Below are 17,796 nucleotides of genomic sequence, written 5' to 3' on the forward strand. Positions count from 1 at the left end.
GGCAAAGAAATCCATGGCCCTGGGAAGTGAACTGGATAAGAAAATTTACTTGTTGCTGAATATGCATGAAGTGCTACAAGCATTTGCTCATCTAATAGCCAGAGTGTTCAGGGGAATTCTGACAGTTAAGACTTGAGTTATTGCCCGGTTCTTCTCAGAACCACACATACTCAAAAAAGAGATTGATCCATGGTGTAACCACAATCGTTTTACTCGAATTCTGACAGTATTAAATACTCTTTTTAGTTTTTTTACTTTTAGAAACTTTCATTATCTAATGAAAACAGATCCAGTGTAGATCACACTGGAATTGAATGTGAAATTAAATAAGTTAAATGAATAAGAAATTAATGACAAAGACGCAACAAATAAGTACATAATAAATACAAAATAATACATGTGTAAGAGAACAGTAGATAAGTGTACAATAAATGTAATGAAAGTCTACGGGATAATTGACAAACAGGAGGCTGAAATGGTACTTAAAATGAGAAGACCTGCTGCTCCTCATCAAGGTATGAGTAAATACATAAATGAATATAAATAAGAACAAATAAATATATTCGAACATATGAATATTCAGATAATATTTCGATATTAGTGGCAGAAGGTTGACCCCCTGCACCACAGATCTGCCATTCATGTAACACATGAGCGTGAGGCCCACCCTCATACATTGAAAGGGGGAAGGAATTGGATGAATTCTTTCAACACCACTTCACAGTAAAATGCAGTATCAATACGTCGGGCATTAGCAGAGACACTGTGACATTTTGTCTGGAGTTTGTGGCATTGTGTCATGATGCAAGCGATTTTTTTTTAAATGGATGTTTTGGGTCATCCCAATCGCAAGGTCAAGGTGCCACGCTAGATCCACCGGAAATCACTAACTTGGAAAGCAGAGCTGCATGCACATGCAAGAATTTATGGTACTAGCAGGAAGGAAGGGGAAATTTCCCAAGTGTGTCATGGTAAACGTTTGTTGGGGAACCCAAGGTTTGGTTAATTTCAAGGTACTCAGTGATAAGATCAGATGATATGATTTATTCATATTTTACAAAGTGAATGTGTCAATCTCATCACAGATGCTGCAAACAATTTAATTATTAGAATTTCTTTTTGGGAATAATGAAAAGTGCAGAAAGTTACTTCAGAAGCAAGTTGTGAATTTGGTTAACCGCAGTGATGTCAGTGGTGTCCTGTACAAGGACTGTCAAGGCGCCTTTCTATATATACACGTCGACACTTGCGACAAGCGTTGCTTATCTGTCAAAATCGCTCCTGAGGCCATTTTGACAGCAGAACACAATGTGTAAATGCTACTGGTGTCGATCTGGGTGTCCGTGAAAGTGAAACACATGAACGCATCGTGTACACAGCGCACCCAGAAAATATATGTATGGAAAAGCACCCTTACACATTAGATGCCTGCTGCCTACTAGGGTACAATATTTTCATGCAGCAAGCTCATTACACCTTAAGTGCTTATTGTTTAGAGATGGGGTGGGCCCACCCTGTTGGTTTTGGCCCCTGTTGACCACCCTGCATGTATCAGGTGCTGTGAGCCTACAGCCGACTCTCGTTATAACCAAGTTTCAGGGACCAGACAAATGACTTTGTAACAATCAGGCCTTTGTTAGAAAAGGAGTGGAAAAACCAAGAAAAACATAAGCAGTCAAGATATTGGGATTCTTGAAATCTGTTCTTTATAACAGAATTTTGTTATAACAGCGTGCTTTATAATGAGAGTCAACTGCACATAAAAAAGTGTGCTAACATTTACCAGTACATGTCTGAAAGTTTCATTTTAAAGGTAGTACAGTGTACATGGATGCTGTTATCAAAATTGGCCAATTTGGGGGTTTGTTATTTACATGTAGGGCCTACTTTAGCATAGTAACTTACCTGTACGCTGTATACATGTGTACGTGATCATGAAAATATCTACTATTAAGTGACTGTATCAAAAAAAGGCACTCCACAGTTCCCTTAAGCTGGATAAGTTCCATAATTTTCAATTAAATCTCCCCAAATAGAAATTCCCCACATTTTTCCATGCATTTCAACATCGTGTGGTTAATTGTCAGGATATTGACCTGATGAATATCGTCCTGAAAATTCACATTTGAGAAGCTGTGCAGTAACTCAGTTTGACTTTCTCCAGATGCCTAAATGTTATCCACAGTGCAGACGTTTACCCTTTAAAGCCAGAGATTGATGTTAACAGCTCTCTTGTGCTTATTTTCAGGGATTTTTGTCAGTTCAGGCTCAGATCTCTAAGGTCTGATGGGACCGGCAGTCTGTTGTTGCCGATAGCAACCAGCTGTGAGTCAGTCTTGGGAATAAGACCTGAATCATGTGCGACTGTGTATCCGGCTGCGTTGAAGCCAAGTGCAGCTTTGCCAGCAAAACTGGAGCAGCCAAGGCCTGACATCAGCTGCTTTTAGTGCTTGATTTGTGAATGGGATGGGAACTCGGAGCCCATCCAGCCCCGTAATCCGCATCAAAAGAACTTGAACGGCAAATCCTCCAGAAGTCCTCACAGTCCACTCTGCAGCTAATTTCTTGTGGCACATGGGGGGACGCCGTCAATCATATTGGGGTTCAAGTTTGGACAACTTGATCGTGGCCAAGACCTAATGCACAACTTGGCTCAATAACGCCCACTGCTGCCGCACGTACCGTACAGGCAGTGAACTGCTTCGGGATTTCCACTTGGAGAACTGAAGACTTTTTGTGACTGTTATTCTCCAGTACACGGCTGCATATACATGTATTTGTTACTAAATGTAGGTACATGTACATGTTTAGAAGGCCTTGTACATTATGTTTTAAAACTGTGTGATAATTTCTGCCATCAAGTCTACGTGAAAGTTCACTGGAAATGTTTAGTTCTTCCGTCACCCTGTGGACTTCATCCATTCCTGATTTTCTTGGCATGTGAGACTGCACACAGACTTCTCGTCGGGAGTAACGAGCCTAGCTGCACTGAGGTGTCATCCAAGGAATAAATCCACTTCGTCTTCCTTGTACAGATTTCCATGGATTTATTGTAACGCGCAGAGAAGAAAAATACCGGAGAGCAAGTTAATCGGGAGTCATGGCCAGTCGGAAGATCTACAGGAGGACCAGGTCCGATGCTCGGAATGAGCATCGCTACGCCGCCCTCTTGGGCAGCCGACTGTACACCTCCTCCAACAACAGAAAAGGCAGAGCATCAGGCCTGCTGCTGACAGTGACACGATCCGAACCATCTCTGGGTAAGTCTGTGACTTTGACCCATTCCAGAGGAAATACCCAAATGTTTGATACTTCTGTCTGTCCCTGCTCATCCCTGTCAGTGGGCCTTACAGCAGTATTATTGTCAAGAAGAGACAATCAACTAGGAGACCAATGAAAAGGAGATGGTCCCCTGGCATGTAATTGGAATACAATAGCTCCTGACTTGAATTCAGACTGGTGGTCATACATTGGTCTTGTGGTCATCTTGTGTGGTCTTGGAGTGGTCTCACACAATCATGTACCCTGGGTGATGTTGACTACAACACTGCCTCTCGTACAGCGTCAAAGTTTACAGTGTCCAAATTGGCTACAATTGTAAAATTGGGCTTCCAGATCACAGTCCCAATTCTGGCTCCTCTCTTTTGTTTTAAATTCAGGTCATCAACCTCTATACTGTGAAACTCTGTGATTGGTCAAAAGTTTGGCTCTTATTTACATACATGTGTACTGTATACATGTACATGTACGTACCTTGGTGCACACTGATTACAGTACTACTGCACTAGTACACTTCACTTCCTTCACTACACAGCAGTGTACGTGTACATGTACACATGCAGCTCACGAATGGAAAACGGGTAAAGTCTGCATGCACCACATGTACATGTACTGTATGTTAGAAATGAATGTACTTTTACAGGTATTTTATTGCTTCATCAAATGCAAAGAACATACGGGTACACATACCGGTACACTAGAGCACCCCTAACACGAACAGTTGACAGAATCAACTTTTAAAAATTCACTGTGCTAAAATGACGAAAAAACATTCCCCTCCCCCTCCAAAAAAGGGGGGGGGAAGGAGTGCTTTATTATGGGACTGCAGTATGATAGGGCAGCAACATGGGGCTGTTGAACGCTGGTACACGCTCAGACAGGAGGGAGTAGTGGTGACTCTCCTGACAGTTTCAGGACACTTCCAATCCCTTGTCTCTCTGTGCCAGTGAAACACTGTCCACAGGGTGCTGCTGGAAACCTTCCTAAAGTGACGTCCTGGTCATGATTTATGAGCGCCCTGGGCATTACAGAAGCTATCCGTCCTAATTCCCCCCTTCCCCTTGGACCTTGTTAAGGATTTAGGAATCCTTCTATGGAACCCCTAATCTGGCCAGGACCTGTCCTATTCCATCAAGCTTTCAAACACAGGAATGCTGGCTCCTTGACCTTTTCGCAGTTCAGCAATGCAGATGAGAATATCTCGCCAAACTTCTCAAAGTTACTGCCCCACCTCAAGCTTGTTGAGGATTAAGGTCCTTCGGTGGAAGCCCTAGTCCTTGAGATCCCTTCTCTCCCATCCAGCTTGCAAACACTGAATGCTCCTTGCCGTTTTGACAGTGCAGATAAAGTATCTTAAACTTCCCAGAGTTATTGTCTCGACCATTTTATAAGGCCTCCCTCGTCACTGCATAAGAACCATGTTTCGTTGCTGATTACTTTTAATGACTCCAACTGTAGGGAAGAGACCTTCCTTTCCCTTATTAGCAATAATTCAGCCATACGTTGTACACTGTACATGTACATCTATGTATCTTATGGCTGCAAATGCTGATTACTTAAAGTAAACCATTAAAACAAATGAACATACCACTCATATTGTCCTTTATGGGCACATTCTGATATGCTGTAGGCATATTGCTTTTGAGTTACCTGGTAAGATTTGGTAAACTTTCCAGCTTATAAGTTGTTCAGTAGTCAACAGAGGGCGCTGGTTCATTTTGTCCATTGACTGGAAAGGTGGTGTGGGAGGGAGTTGTACTGTGATATGTACACTGCAGTCTGCAGGTTGACACTATGAAGCACCGGTAGACCTCTGTTCTGGAAAATTACTCTTTCTCTTTTGTTCATCGTCTCTTCTTTCCCAAAGTTCTATTGCTACAGTAACTTTGTGATGCATGTATAACACATGTCCCCAAAAGGAGGTTGCCCACGAAAACAGTTGGAGCATTTAGCAGTAACTCTCCATCACTAACCTTCAATCTGCCAATGGATGAACTGGAGAGCAGCTTTATGGCTCACTGTGCACACATGTACCGGTACACACATATACATGTACTTGTACATACCGTAATATACTGCCATATGCTGTTTCCTGAAAATAATCATATTTAATATTTTCTTAATTTGTTTTACAAGTGAAACAAAAGAATGTAAGGGAATGGATTAATTTACAGACTTTTTGTGCCAGTAATTACATGTACCATAACGGTAGTTTCAAAACTATCTTGCATATCTGTATATTTCAGCATTCAGATTCCGTGTTTGTATCCACATTCACACGAGCATGGTTGAAATGAGGAAGTCTTGAACTGACTGTACCGCTAGAATTTCTAGGCATGAATCATCATAATATTTCCAACTTGGTAGCAGCGCTGTAACTGTATGATTGGATCCATACTTTCAGACTCATTGAAACCACAGGCCCTGCGTCTTCAAGTCTGGTCTTTCTGTCACCAGTCAAGGTGACCTTTCTGTTCTTTTTCTAAAAATGACAGTAAACTCGTCTGATCCCTTCCCCTCTCCCCGTAAAGAAAAAGAAAATCAGTATACCGGTGCATGCATTTCTGCCGCGGAAAGATAATCTTGATATTGATTTGGAACAAAATATGACATTTTTTATGTTTCAAGAGTTAAGATGTGTGTTAGCAAAATGCTATACATGAGGTTTTTTTTTTCAATAGTGATTGCATGGAAATACTGGTTTTATGCACCGCTGTGAAAAAGCCACAGGCCGGTTCAGAGTTTAATTGGAAAAGCAAAACCCAGAGTTTATCGCCCAGCTGGACCTTAGGATTGCCCACGGCTGCTCACCAGATACCGGAAAGAGGTGGGCATTAGCACGTATTCCCTTAAAAGGCAAAGAGTTCTGTACCGAATTAGGCCTTATGGGGGGATTTGGTGGAGTTGAGTTTTCTACGTGATTGAAGGGAAACGATTGCTCTCATCAGAACCTCTCAGAAAAGGACTCGGGAAGACAGAGCTCAATTCAGTACCATACATGTACAGGGGTCAAGATGAATTGGTCACACATAAAACATACATCGTTGGTTACGACTGCAGGAGAAACTTAATTGCTTAGGACTACTGTACGTGTACTGGTAGGCCTGTGCGTGTGAACGCAATATAAATAAAGGTTTCTTGAGTACCGCCGGTATAATGAAAAGAAAAAAGAAATCTGAACATCAGAAAGGTGTCTTTGGGATTAAGATCTAGTGTTTTAGAACTTTGTGTCCAAAGAAAATCTCCTTTTGTTGTGATGAAAATTCTGCCAAGCGCTCTCAAAAAATGATGTACCCGGTAAAATGCGTGGCATAACGGGAAATTGAACAAAAAGAAAAAGGTTGTTATTGCCCAACTGAAATTGGAAACTGTAATGAAGGCAACGTACCAGGTATGTTTTCGATTAAAACTTTCATAAGTAGATTGTTTCATGTATGTATAGTGTATATGTTAAGAATATATCAGGACCCATCAGAGTCATGGCCAGTCTGTAAACAACTTGCAGCAAGTCTCCAGTTCTCAGAAAGGGCCATCAACCTAATTTGTACAGGGTTGCAAACAAACACCCGCAGTCCCTCCCTCAAGCCACAGATTGCCCCAGGCTGGCACTTATCATTGTTGTCACTTGACCAGTTTGTGGTTTGTCTATTGGAGGTGGCCTTATATATACTGTATATCAAGCCGATGACTGCATTTTGGGCTATAGACAAAATTTAATGAACACTTTGTTGCCTTTAAAAATGACACAAGAACTGGTACTCTTAAAAAACATTACATGTTTGTGAACATAGAATAGGGTGAGGGTAAGTAAATGTACATGTATACCAGCAACTATTGCTGTACACCGTAGCGTGCACAGGAACACATGGGTGCTGAGGCTTGTCGTTTAGTTCACACAGTACATTATAATGGAAAGAGTTTACTTTAATACCCCCACCACTGAGAATTGGTCAGGAACACCAAAATCCCTGACAAGAACTGTCAAGCTTGCCATTTCCAGATTTATTTCAGTAAGACCAGTGAAAAAATGAGCAGAAAGTACGTGTGTATATATGCCTACCCTTGAACACTTTGAGTCACCATACAGTGCCAAGAACATCAAACACAGAAAACCGGAACTTTCTTCCCCCTGAGTTGCATGAAGATTTCCTGATGAAAGTCTTAAAATTGCAGGTTGTGCCAAGCATTTATATAATTCTGAAGACAAATGGATAGCAAATCTAAGATTTTGCTGAACATTCCAAACTGATTGCTTTCAGGTTGACTTACATGTACATACACATCTATGTTCTAGAACCTCTGGTTCTTGAGTGTTCAGTTACTGCATGGTTACTGATTGGGGGACTACAACCAGTCACCAAGCAGCCATGCAAATGATCCATGTCTTCATCAGCTGACTCCAACCCTATTAGTCTCATTATCAGTCACCCAAGGCCATCCCTGCTTTTTTGTGTACAGGTGGGTATTTCTTGACTAGAGGATAGTGGTTATCAGTGTTTTCACAAGAATTACAAGAGGATTAATTCCTCACTTGGAGTTCTAAACAGCTTTTGTTGAAATGTTTACACAGGAAATGGAACTGTTTTCTGTTGTTCTTTTAAGATTTGGAAGAGTCCATTATGCAAAGGGTCAAACAGTGAGAAATGGCCACTATACTCATCCCTGCAAGGTTAATTGGCAACAGTTGAGAGCATTTTTTTGAAAAACTGTCTGATTTTAAAATTGAATGTTATTACTTGAATTCGAAAGTCAGTTCACACCAAATACTGTAATGATTAAACTCCAAGCAGTTGCAGCATCAACCCCTGTTTTGGAAAGTGGAATGAGCCAAGCTGTGTTTGCAATACAGTTTCATCAGTCTTTCCCATTACATCACACGGGTAAACCCAGGCCACCTAGTCCATGCTCAGGCCCAGGTGGATGAGCAACTGGTGGAATTCGATGAAATCTCTGCACTGTTTGGTGGTTGCTTCTTGTGGTTTCAGTCAACTTTGGTGACATGTAAGATTCACAGCCAGTGTCGGGTTTAGCTTCGCTGCTGGGGATTTCTTTGACTCACACCATCGGTCAGTGACTTTCTGTGCAGATGCAGTGCAACATCTGGAACTAACAAACATGACTTACGCTACACATATGTAAGCAGGGCTTTAGCTTCTTAAGTTGAGGCATGGAGGAGAGAATGTTTTGATTCTGAGGATCTTTACTTGTTGGAGACTTAGATGTGGATCTAGTTCTGTAGAGAGCTCTGCAAGTGCTAAATTTGATCAGGCAGTTGTTTGAAATTCAGAGCAAGTTTGGTAAGAAAGTTTTAGTTCTTTTGTACTGTCTTGTCGATTCAGGTCATACATGTCCAGATACAAATGTATCACTCTCAGGAGTTAAATATTAAAGGTGCATTTTTGTCCTTTATCTCTGATTCAAACAAGAATCTGGAGTTAATTTTGGATTTTTTTGCCCTGCCCGACGTGTGTTTTTAACACTCTACATGTATACTCAGTGTATGCCCCTGAAGGCTTTTGAAAAGACCACAAGCGTACTCGGGTGAGACTCGAACCCACGACCTTCTGCTTACTAGTGTAGACGCCTTAACCACTCTGCCACCAAGCTTGCCGGTGTCGGCTGGCTGGTTCGAATCAGATGTAGCAGTGAGTACGCTTGTGGTTTTTTCACAAACCTTCGGGGGCATACACTGAGTATACAGTGTTAAACCACACGTCGGGCAGGGCAAAAATCCAAAATTAATTTCATTTCCCTGGCGCAAATCCATCTTTGAAAGAATCTGGAGATTCCATTTGATTTCAAACAATTTTTATTCTGATCAGTCCATTATAAACAGGTATTTGGTAGTTATGGGAAATGCAAACTTTGTGCGCCGTTGAAATCTTGGTCCATGCTTTAATGGCTTATTTTCTTCATGAAATCATGCACAGAGGGAATGGATACTAGACCCAATGTTTCTGACTTCTCTAGTAATCAAGGGTACGGTTTCACCCAATGTCCATGTGACCAAGACTGGAGGAATTCTTCCATTTTTCCGGAAATAGCCAAAATATTCCGAAGAGGTAAGTAGGCTAGTGGGGAACGTAAACTCCCGTATCCTAATGGCAATCCAACAATATTTGATTTTATACAGTGAAATCGAAGGTTGCCTGGCTGATATGCAGAATATAACTTTCTTCAACCAATGCAGGCTTTGCCCCTGAAACATGCTGTCAGTGGGAATACACTTGCAGTATTGCCCACTGGATATGGGAAAGGCCTCATTTTTGAGATGTTGCCTCTGATGAAATCGAAAACACCCGGGCTCTCAACTCGCCACCCCTGGCCCTTGCGTCATATCTATTTATATCCGCGGGTAATGCCTGACCTAATATTTTTTATCAAAAGTCGTCAGGGAATCTTTGGGCAGGGAACCAGACTAGCACAGAGGGGTGGAAAGGTCAAATTCTCCCCCTCACTGCCATTTTCGTTGTTGTTTTAGTGGCCCGCATACCTGCACATGTATGCTTTAATGTTGGAAGACCCCTAGAATTTAAACACATTTATAGCTACCGGTATGTAGAGGTCTTGCCCCGGTACTTTGCATGTACATGTACATAAGGACAAAACACACATTAAATTGCTTCACCAATGGCGACAACTACATGTACATGTAGTAAATGTCTCCCCCCCTTGTACGAAAAAAATGCAATCCCCTCCTCCCCCCAGCAAAATATCTAGATCTGCCCCTGATTGTCAATGTCTCTTCACTTCCTAAGAAGTTTAATCTCCTGCAGACATATGTACGGTACTTCCCTCTTGTGGACCTCAATTTTTGTTCAGTTTCTTGTGGTGAAACTTCTCATCGTCAGTTGCCTTTAGTTCTGCCAACAGTACAGTTGCTTGCTTTCAATCAATGTTAAAACCACAGCCGAAAGCCTACTTTGATACCAGAATTGTTTTGCATAATCCCATCCGGTGGGTGACTTACACTGTACATTCATTCATCATGTCTAACCGGTCTTGGAGCTGTCATGACACCATCCAGAGCCCATTCATTTATTCCCAAGATGCCAACGAGATGACTAGCCCAACACCAAACAAAAGAGACCACACTGCACTGTGCATGTACTGATGTAGACCATCAGCAGAGCAGCCCAATCAATGATTTGCCCACAATGCTCAATTGACTGTTAGGGAAAAAAGTACACATGTACCTTAACCACAGGGAAGAGCGGATGGAGAGATTGACTGTTACATGTAAACCGGTGCATCAGTTTGCATTGTGTGCCCGCCCAATGCATGCCCGAGTACAGACAGTGCGTGTGACATCGCTCCACTGCATCCAATGTGACATCACGTTACTGCAGCTGACTGGTGAAGAGGCAGATCAACTGCGCCCGTCTGTCTTCAGTTAGAAGTGCGACTTAGTCACTGGCGGCTGCTGGAATTTCCCTTTTGGTTCGTACCTGGAGCCTCTTCCCTATACCAATGAGATCGAGATGCAAGTTTGTCTAGAAGTTGTGGCACATGTATATCCCGGATTGTCTAAAATTTAATGGTGCATTCGGATGGTGCTTTGCAGCATACTTTGATAGTTTTGTGAGTACTTTGAGGCAGCTGAAATTTGACAGGACTTGAATACATGTAGGACATTGAAGGTGAGTTGTCATTTGGTTAAGTTTCATATCGGCTTCATTGATCCTTGGTTTCTGAAAGAGATTGTGTTTAATGTGACTGAATAATTGTCCTATCAATAACACATGTATGGCTATCAATAACTCATGTATGGTCGCAAAGTTTTTCTTATTTACTCAAAAGAGTTTACTTTTTGTTGGGGGCAGTTTTACAAGCAAATCTAGTCCAAGTAATTTGGAAGCCACATGTCCAACTGGCTTAACAGATAATTAACAGCCCCCCAAAAGTACATCAGATTTCACTTTTCAGCCTCAAAAAGGCCACAAAAATATTAGAACTTAATGCCAACCGGGGCACAAGTACAGTTTGAGGATTGTGTTACTGGTACCGGCGCTCAGGTTTACTTACAGTGTTGATGAAAAATGCAGTTGCTCTTTCAATTCTGAAGGCTTTCCTACCAGTCGTGCATCTTGCATCTTTTGTACTAGGTATTTGGTTGAACCTATAGTGATCTCTGTCTGTTTTTTCCTGTCTATTGCATGACTATGTAGGATTATGTATGTCTGTCCTAAAAGTAGTTGTTGAATGATTACAGTTAAAAGTGTGGTGCCACAAAGTGATGTGGATTTTAATGTGAAATGCCTTTCTCCTTTGTAGTACTAGGTACATGTATGACAATTGCAATCTTCAAACATTGATTCACGCTTTCCTAAACTTCACATCAATTCAGGGGCCACTGAAGCATGGGCAGACACAGAATCAAAAGCTTATCAATCCCGTCCAGACCAAATTCCTATCCTAAGGATCCGCGCATCAAAGGGAAGTTGGCGGCTTAGACGCGTATGTATGGAATTTATCAGGCCATTGTCAATAGGAATACCGTATGCCTTTCATGTTGGTCATTGGCCTTATTGAGTCATGCTGAATGGGCTTTTGAGCCCCATCAATAATCAGGGAGATTTGTTGGAGTTCTTTCCACATGACCAAATCTGTGAATAACATGTTGATATACAACAATAAAGTGGTGTTAGTGTTAAATCGGTTAAATGAATGACAAAATATGAATTTGCTTTCCAACTCAATGCCATTTGCAGAGAGAGATGAGAACGACGATAAATAAGACAAATAATGTTTTGTTGGTTTTTTTCGTGAATTACACTGCTTTGAAAGTAACATCTACCGGTAGGGGTGTTATTTTAAAATTGGAATCATACATGTATATGAGGCAAGTGACCCGTCTTTGATGAAATTAAACTTTCTTTTAAGCAGTTTGACATAAAAGATATGTGAAATTAACCGGGAAACCCATAAAAATTGTAATTAACGCAGGAGAAGATCACAGTTCGCGTCACTAAATGCGTGTACACTTAGCCTGCAGGTACATGTAGGCCTGTACTTTTTCAGCTGGTGAAAGATCAGTCAATCTTGAAGGTCGGAGACATGTCAGGAAAATTCATCTTTTCTGATTGAAATTTTCAACGTTCATAATTATTCCACTTTTAAACAGAGAAATCAAATTCATATAAATTTTACTCTAATTATCCACGGGTCAGAGCTAACTTTCCAAAATCGTTCCTCTGTCAAATACCACAGATGCTGTGCATGCATGTGTATACACTCATCTTGTCCACGTGGCAGCCAGGTTTTTAGTTTGACAGTTCATAAAACGGGGCCATTTGACAGCTTATTTTAGGGCTTATTTATAGACCTCGGTGCTGGACCGAATTTGTTCTTAAAGAAAAAAAAAACACTGGTCACAGCCAGAGGGACATCAACAAGAATTGATGATCTGTTCTAGTTCCTACACAGAGAAAAATCAACTCGTTAATTACAGCTGTTTGCCATGAACCTGACACTTATTACAAGCCTCTCCAACAAATTTCAACTGAAGACTTTACAGACTCTGTTCCCACATCCACGCACATATCTAAACAATTCGGACCAGATATTGTTTGGCAGTTTTATGTAAACAGTGAAGAGAAACACGCCTGCTACGTCTTTCCTCGCTGTTCTTTCCTGCACCACCGTACGTCATCATTTCTCTGGCAGCAATCTACATACCATACACATGGAGTCCTCTTTAAATTGCACAAGTACACCAGACATTGGTGAAATTTCATTTTATTGAAACATCCATCACAAAAGGTAACACATTTCTGCCGGAGTCTGTAAGATTTTCTGTGTTGAGCAATGTCATTTTAGCCACATACAGTGTACGTGTACATGTACATGTACGTGTGCATGTACATGTACCGGTACAGGTTCATACCATTGGTGTACTGTTTGCTGTATTCAGTCGGCATGTACATGTACATGTAGGTCCATATACCAATACTGACAGACCAATACATGTAACTACGGCACATGGTATGTACATGTACATGTACATGTGTTATTCTTTGAGAAACCTGTACAGATATGTAATGATCCTTTATTATATTTTTCCAAGTTTCTCATGGTAGGCGCACATTCTCAAAGCCCACAAACACGTCCATTTACCTTACCAGCTTTTACGTCGACTGAGAGTTTTACCTTACATAGACCAGCACCTGTGAATAGCTCCCAGAGAATTGCACATTACAAAGAAAAAGTGGTCGTCTTACTCTGGTCCAAAGGGCAAAAGCTTGGAATTTGAGAACTGTTAGCCTTAAAATGTTTTGTCACAAGTGTTGCACTCTACTTAAAATCTGATATCATAGCCAAGGGAAAGCAGGGAGTTTTTAAAAAATCGGTTCAGTAACCTTTGTAGCGCCTGAGGGTCGTGACATTTTTTCTTGTCAAGAACAGTCCTGTACAGTGTAACATTCACTCCTGGTTTCAGCTACAACTCCTTCCTAAAATACCTCAAACCCTTAAACTTAAGGACATCCATTGTAGCTCTGGCCGTCCAGTTTATCCCTCCGCCTCCTCCCCAAAACAAGGTGACAATGGGGCACCGCCTGCGGTTGTTTCCGCAAGAGGAGTGGGGACAGGAGTGGGCATTGTCTGCGGCAGCAATCGGCCCTGCGTGGGCCTCCACGGACAGACAAAAGGGCTGATTGAGTTGTGGCTGGAGTGTTTAAAGAGAGGTATGTTTTCTCGGTAAGCAATGCCTGGGTTAGGAGGTGCTCCCTCCAGGCTACGTTGTGGGTAAGAGCAAGGACCAGGGGATGGATGCAAGTGACATTGAAGGCTTTCTCACCCTGAGTGGATGCAGGGATGAGACTGGAGAATAATTCAGGCACTGGTTTGGCCTGTCACACCTGATAATTTGGTGGACAATCCCCCTCCTAAAGTGGATGGAATGGTCATAGATGCATGGGGTACATGTACCCTGCCTTGACGTACCTGGTAGATTCAGTTATCCTACTTGATGTCCATGAAAACTAAATAATTCTATTAGTTTACAAAAAAGTGTCCCAAATTTTAAGTTTGGCCCTGCTGATCAAATGTTGAACATGACTTGATTCAAACCACTACCACTCTACATGTACATTGATTGGATCATCAACATCAGACCGGCCTAGGCATTTTCTAAAAACTCCCACTTGCATAACAACTTCCTTTTAGTTAATTGAGAATGGGCCCCTAATGTCCACATGATTGAATGGCCCATTTGAGGCACTGACAGACACTTAGCATGACAGGCCCAGGAAACAGGTAAGCAATTTTTTTGATTGCTTAGAACTGTGTCCTGCAAATAAGAGAACTAAAAGGAAGAATCACTGACCAGTCCTTTACTGAATATAGCAAGTTAGTGAGCAGTTTATAAATCTTTCTCCTGTTGAACAAGTGCATTAATGAACAGCTCAAAACAATACACAGAAACTAGAAAATGTTACACTGTAGAAGACACATTACAGCGAAATTAGTGCACCTGCGCAGGTAGGTGCACATGTACTGAAGATTACTGAATGCCAACCTATAGTACATATCACCAGGCAGAATTTTCATTCTGCTTGAAATACTGTACGGTGTACCAGAAAAATGTCTAAGATAACAAGACATTCTCTGTATTATACTGTTCTTATGAGTTCACTCGTTGTACTGATAATTCCTCTGTGTACATCAAATGTATCAATGACAAGAAACTGTGCTTTGATGATATGGGAATTCAGGTAATCAGAGTCGGTTTGTTTTGACTTTTGAGGACACAAAGTGCACTATCCTTCCACAGGCTATCTCCAATCAAAACCGACATATCCTGGGGCATATCATCCCATTCCTCCCCCCCCCAGCACTTTCTAAAGGTGTCTCATGCCCATGGTTTGTTTTGGCAGCTGACTGACAGTCCCTTTTTCTCAGGGCACCAATCTCCAGTCCTCCTCGTTAAGCCTGAGTTCTGCCCAGGATCTGGTTTTCCTTAAGTGAAAATGAGACTTTGGGAAAGATTTGAAATGGGTGATATATCACGGTCACCTGAGGCTAGGGACAAAAAGATTGCCTGCCTAACTGGTCCGTAGTTTAAGGCACAGGCCTAACATTTCAGGATCCCTCAGTGAGAAAGAAGCACAGACTACCTGAAAGAATTATGCACCATTAAAACAAGGATCTACCTGTAGTTTTGGATAGAAGTACCATGTAAGTTCATGTTTGTCAGTTGTCACTATGGTTTAGCCTAAATTCTTTAGAGCATCCACTGAAGAAAACTTACCCCTGGTACACTCTCTGTTCTTCACAATGCCGACACTAGTGACAGGTTATTTTTTTTTACCTTTATACGTACTTGTATTTGATTGATTTCCAGTAAAAACGCTTGCAGCAACAATCAAATTAATTATTTGAAAACATTTGAATGGTTTTTATGTACATGTACGTACCACCCTTTACTGGGACAGTGTATACATAATAAAGTTCCTTTTTGTAGCTTTTTCCCAACATTTTTAAACTTTTCACTTTAAGAAAATGAAGCCAAAAAAAGGAAAGAACTGATTAACATCAGGCTGTTTTGACAAGCCACAAGTATCCTGTTGAACTCCCCTGATTATTTATGCATAACCCATCTGGCAGGAGGTGACAGGTGAAGTCCCAGGGCCCCAGTGTTTATACTCTCTGGCTGATGTCATGTAAACAGTCAGCCCACACTCAAGAGGCAAAGAAGAAGAGGCCTTCACTGGGGCCAAGTTCACAGTTCACTGGTAATGAACACATTTTCTTTGGAAGGGATGGGGTACAAAAAATACTATATTAATGTATGTACTGTATGTACATGGACTAAATCACATGTACATAATTATTATTGGAACATTACTCTATACCTTTTCGATCACACATTATGACACATACATGTACATGCATGGTACATGTATGGTACTGGCACATGTACACGTGTTGTACATGTAGAGTACATGGAGGCCGATGCTGGTACGTGTACATCGGGTTATGGGGGGAGAAGTTCACTCTAGTCCTTCCATGTTCAACTTGTGGTACACATAAGAAGTCTTGTGCAAATGTTGGATGCAGGATAGATTGTATACATGTTTGTACATCACAGGGCTTCCTCTGCATTCTGAGGAAAAAGTACTTTGTTGTGCTGATGCCGAAATTCCTTCTGTATGGGACAGGCACTATCCACTGTATGGGACAGGCACTATCCACCATATGGGACGGGCGCTATCCATCGTATGGGACAGGTGCTATCCACTGTAATGGGACAGGCACTATCCACTGTAATGGGACAGGCACTATCCACTGTATGGGACAGGCACTATCCACTGTATGGGACAGGCACTATCCACTGTGTGGGACAGGCACTATCCACTGTGTGGGACAGGCACTGTCCACTGTATGGGATAGGCACTATCCACTGTGTGGGACAGGCACTATCCACTGTGTGGGACAGGCGCTGTCCACTGTATGGGATAGGCACTATCCACTGTGTGGGACAGGCACTATCCACTGTAATGGGACAGGCACTATCCACTGTGTGGGACAGGCACTATCCACTGTGTGGGACAGGCACTATCCACTGTAATGGGACAGGCACTATCCACTGTGTGGGACAGGCACTATCCACTGTATGGGACAGGCACTATCCACTGTATGGGACAGGTGCTATCCACTGTATGGGACAGGCACTATCCACTGTATGGGACAGGCACTATCCACTGTAATGGGACAGGCACTATCCACTGTATGGGACAGGCACTATCCACTGTATGGGACAGGCACTATCCACCATATGGGACGGGCGCTATCCATCGTATGGGACAGGTGCTATCCACTGTAATGGGACAGGCACTATCCACTGTAATGGGACAGGCACTATCCACTGTATGGGACAGGCACTATCCACTGTATGGGACAGGCACTATCCACTGTATGGGACAGGCACTATCCACTGGCTGCAGTGCCACCCGAGATAAAAATCAATAATTTATGTTGACATTTCAGTATCGAAACCACCGATGGTTTTGATAGAGACATAAAGGTACATGTACACTGTAAAATGATATTTTGTTTAATTAACGTCTGCAAATACTGTAGGGCCCCTATGCCTTGTTCTCATCCACGTGAAATGCATCTCGCTCTAAAAAAATGTTACAGAATACTCGCAATGAACAGATGCCCCGTAAATTTAGTTTCTCCAACCAGGTGTACATCGGTATTCTGATGACTTTGTTTATAAGTTTTTGAAATGAAACTACAGACTTCACTTTATAAATAATTCCCACATTTCAATTAACATACATGTACATGCACACAGCCATTTTTTTTTTTTTTCAAGAATTCCTGTCCTGTTTGATTTACTTGTCCTTAGAGCATGCCAATGGCGTGACGATTCGGGTCGCCAGTCGGTCAGCTATTCCCAACCCAGTGGGGGTGAAATTAAATTACCCGTAAAACCTGTGATTGCTGCTTTTCATGGGTGCGTGTATATAGTTGGCAAGTTAAGCACCCCGCTACTCGACAGAGTATATC

At 41.9% G+C, this 17,796-nt stretch overlaps 1 protein-coding gene across 9 annotated transcripts in view; it reads left to right on the plus strand.

Annotated features, from left to right (window-relative positions):
• LOC110976468 (SRC kinase signaling inhibitor 1-like) overlaps window positions 1–17,796 on the plus strand; it is a 90,391-nt gene that overhangs the window by 5,564 nt on the left and 67,031 nt on the right. For 2 of the 9 annotated variants that reach the window (XM_087147723.1, XM_022229736.2), the window contains exon 1: window positions 2,835–3,260. In XM_087147723.1, the coding sequence (XP_087003849.1) occupies window positions 3,101–3,260 (160 nt within the window). In that variant the 5' untranslated portion in view covers window positions 2,835–3,100. The other 7 variants (XM_087147724.1, XM_022229738.2, XM_022229741.2 and 4 more) reach the window with 7 other exon arrangements.

Source organism: Acanthaster planci, linkage group LG17, assembly GCF_054643075.1.
Source record: "Acanthaster planci isolate LZ-2023a linkage group LG17, COTS_SCS, whole genome shotgun sequence".
Lineage (NCBI taxonomy): Eukaryota > Metazoa > Echinodermata > Asteroidea > Valvatida > Acanthasteridae > Acanthaster > Acanthaster planci.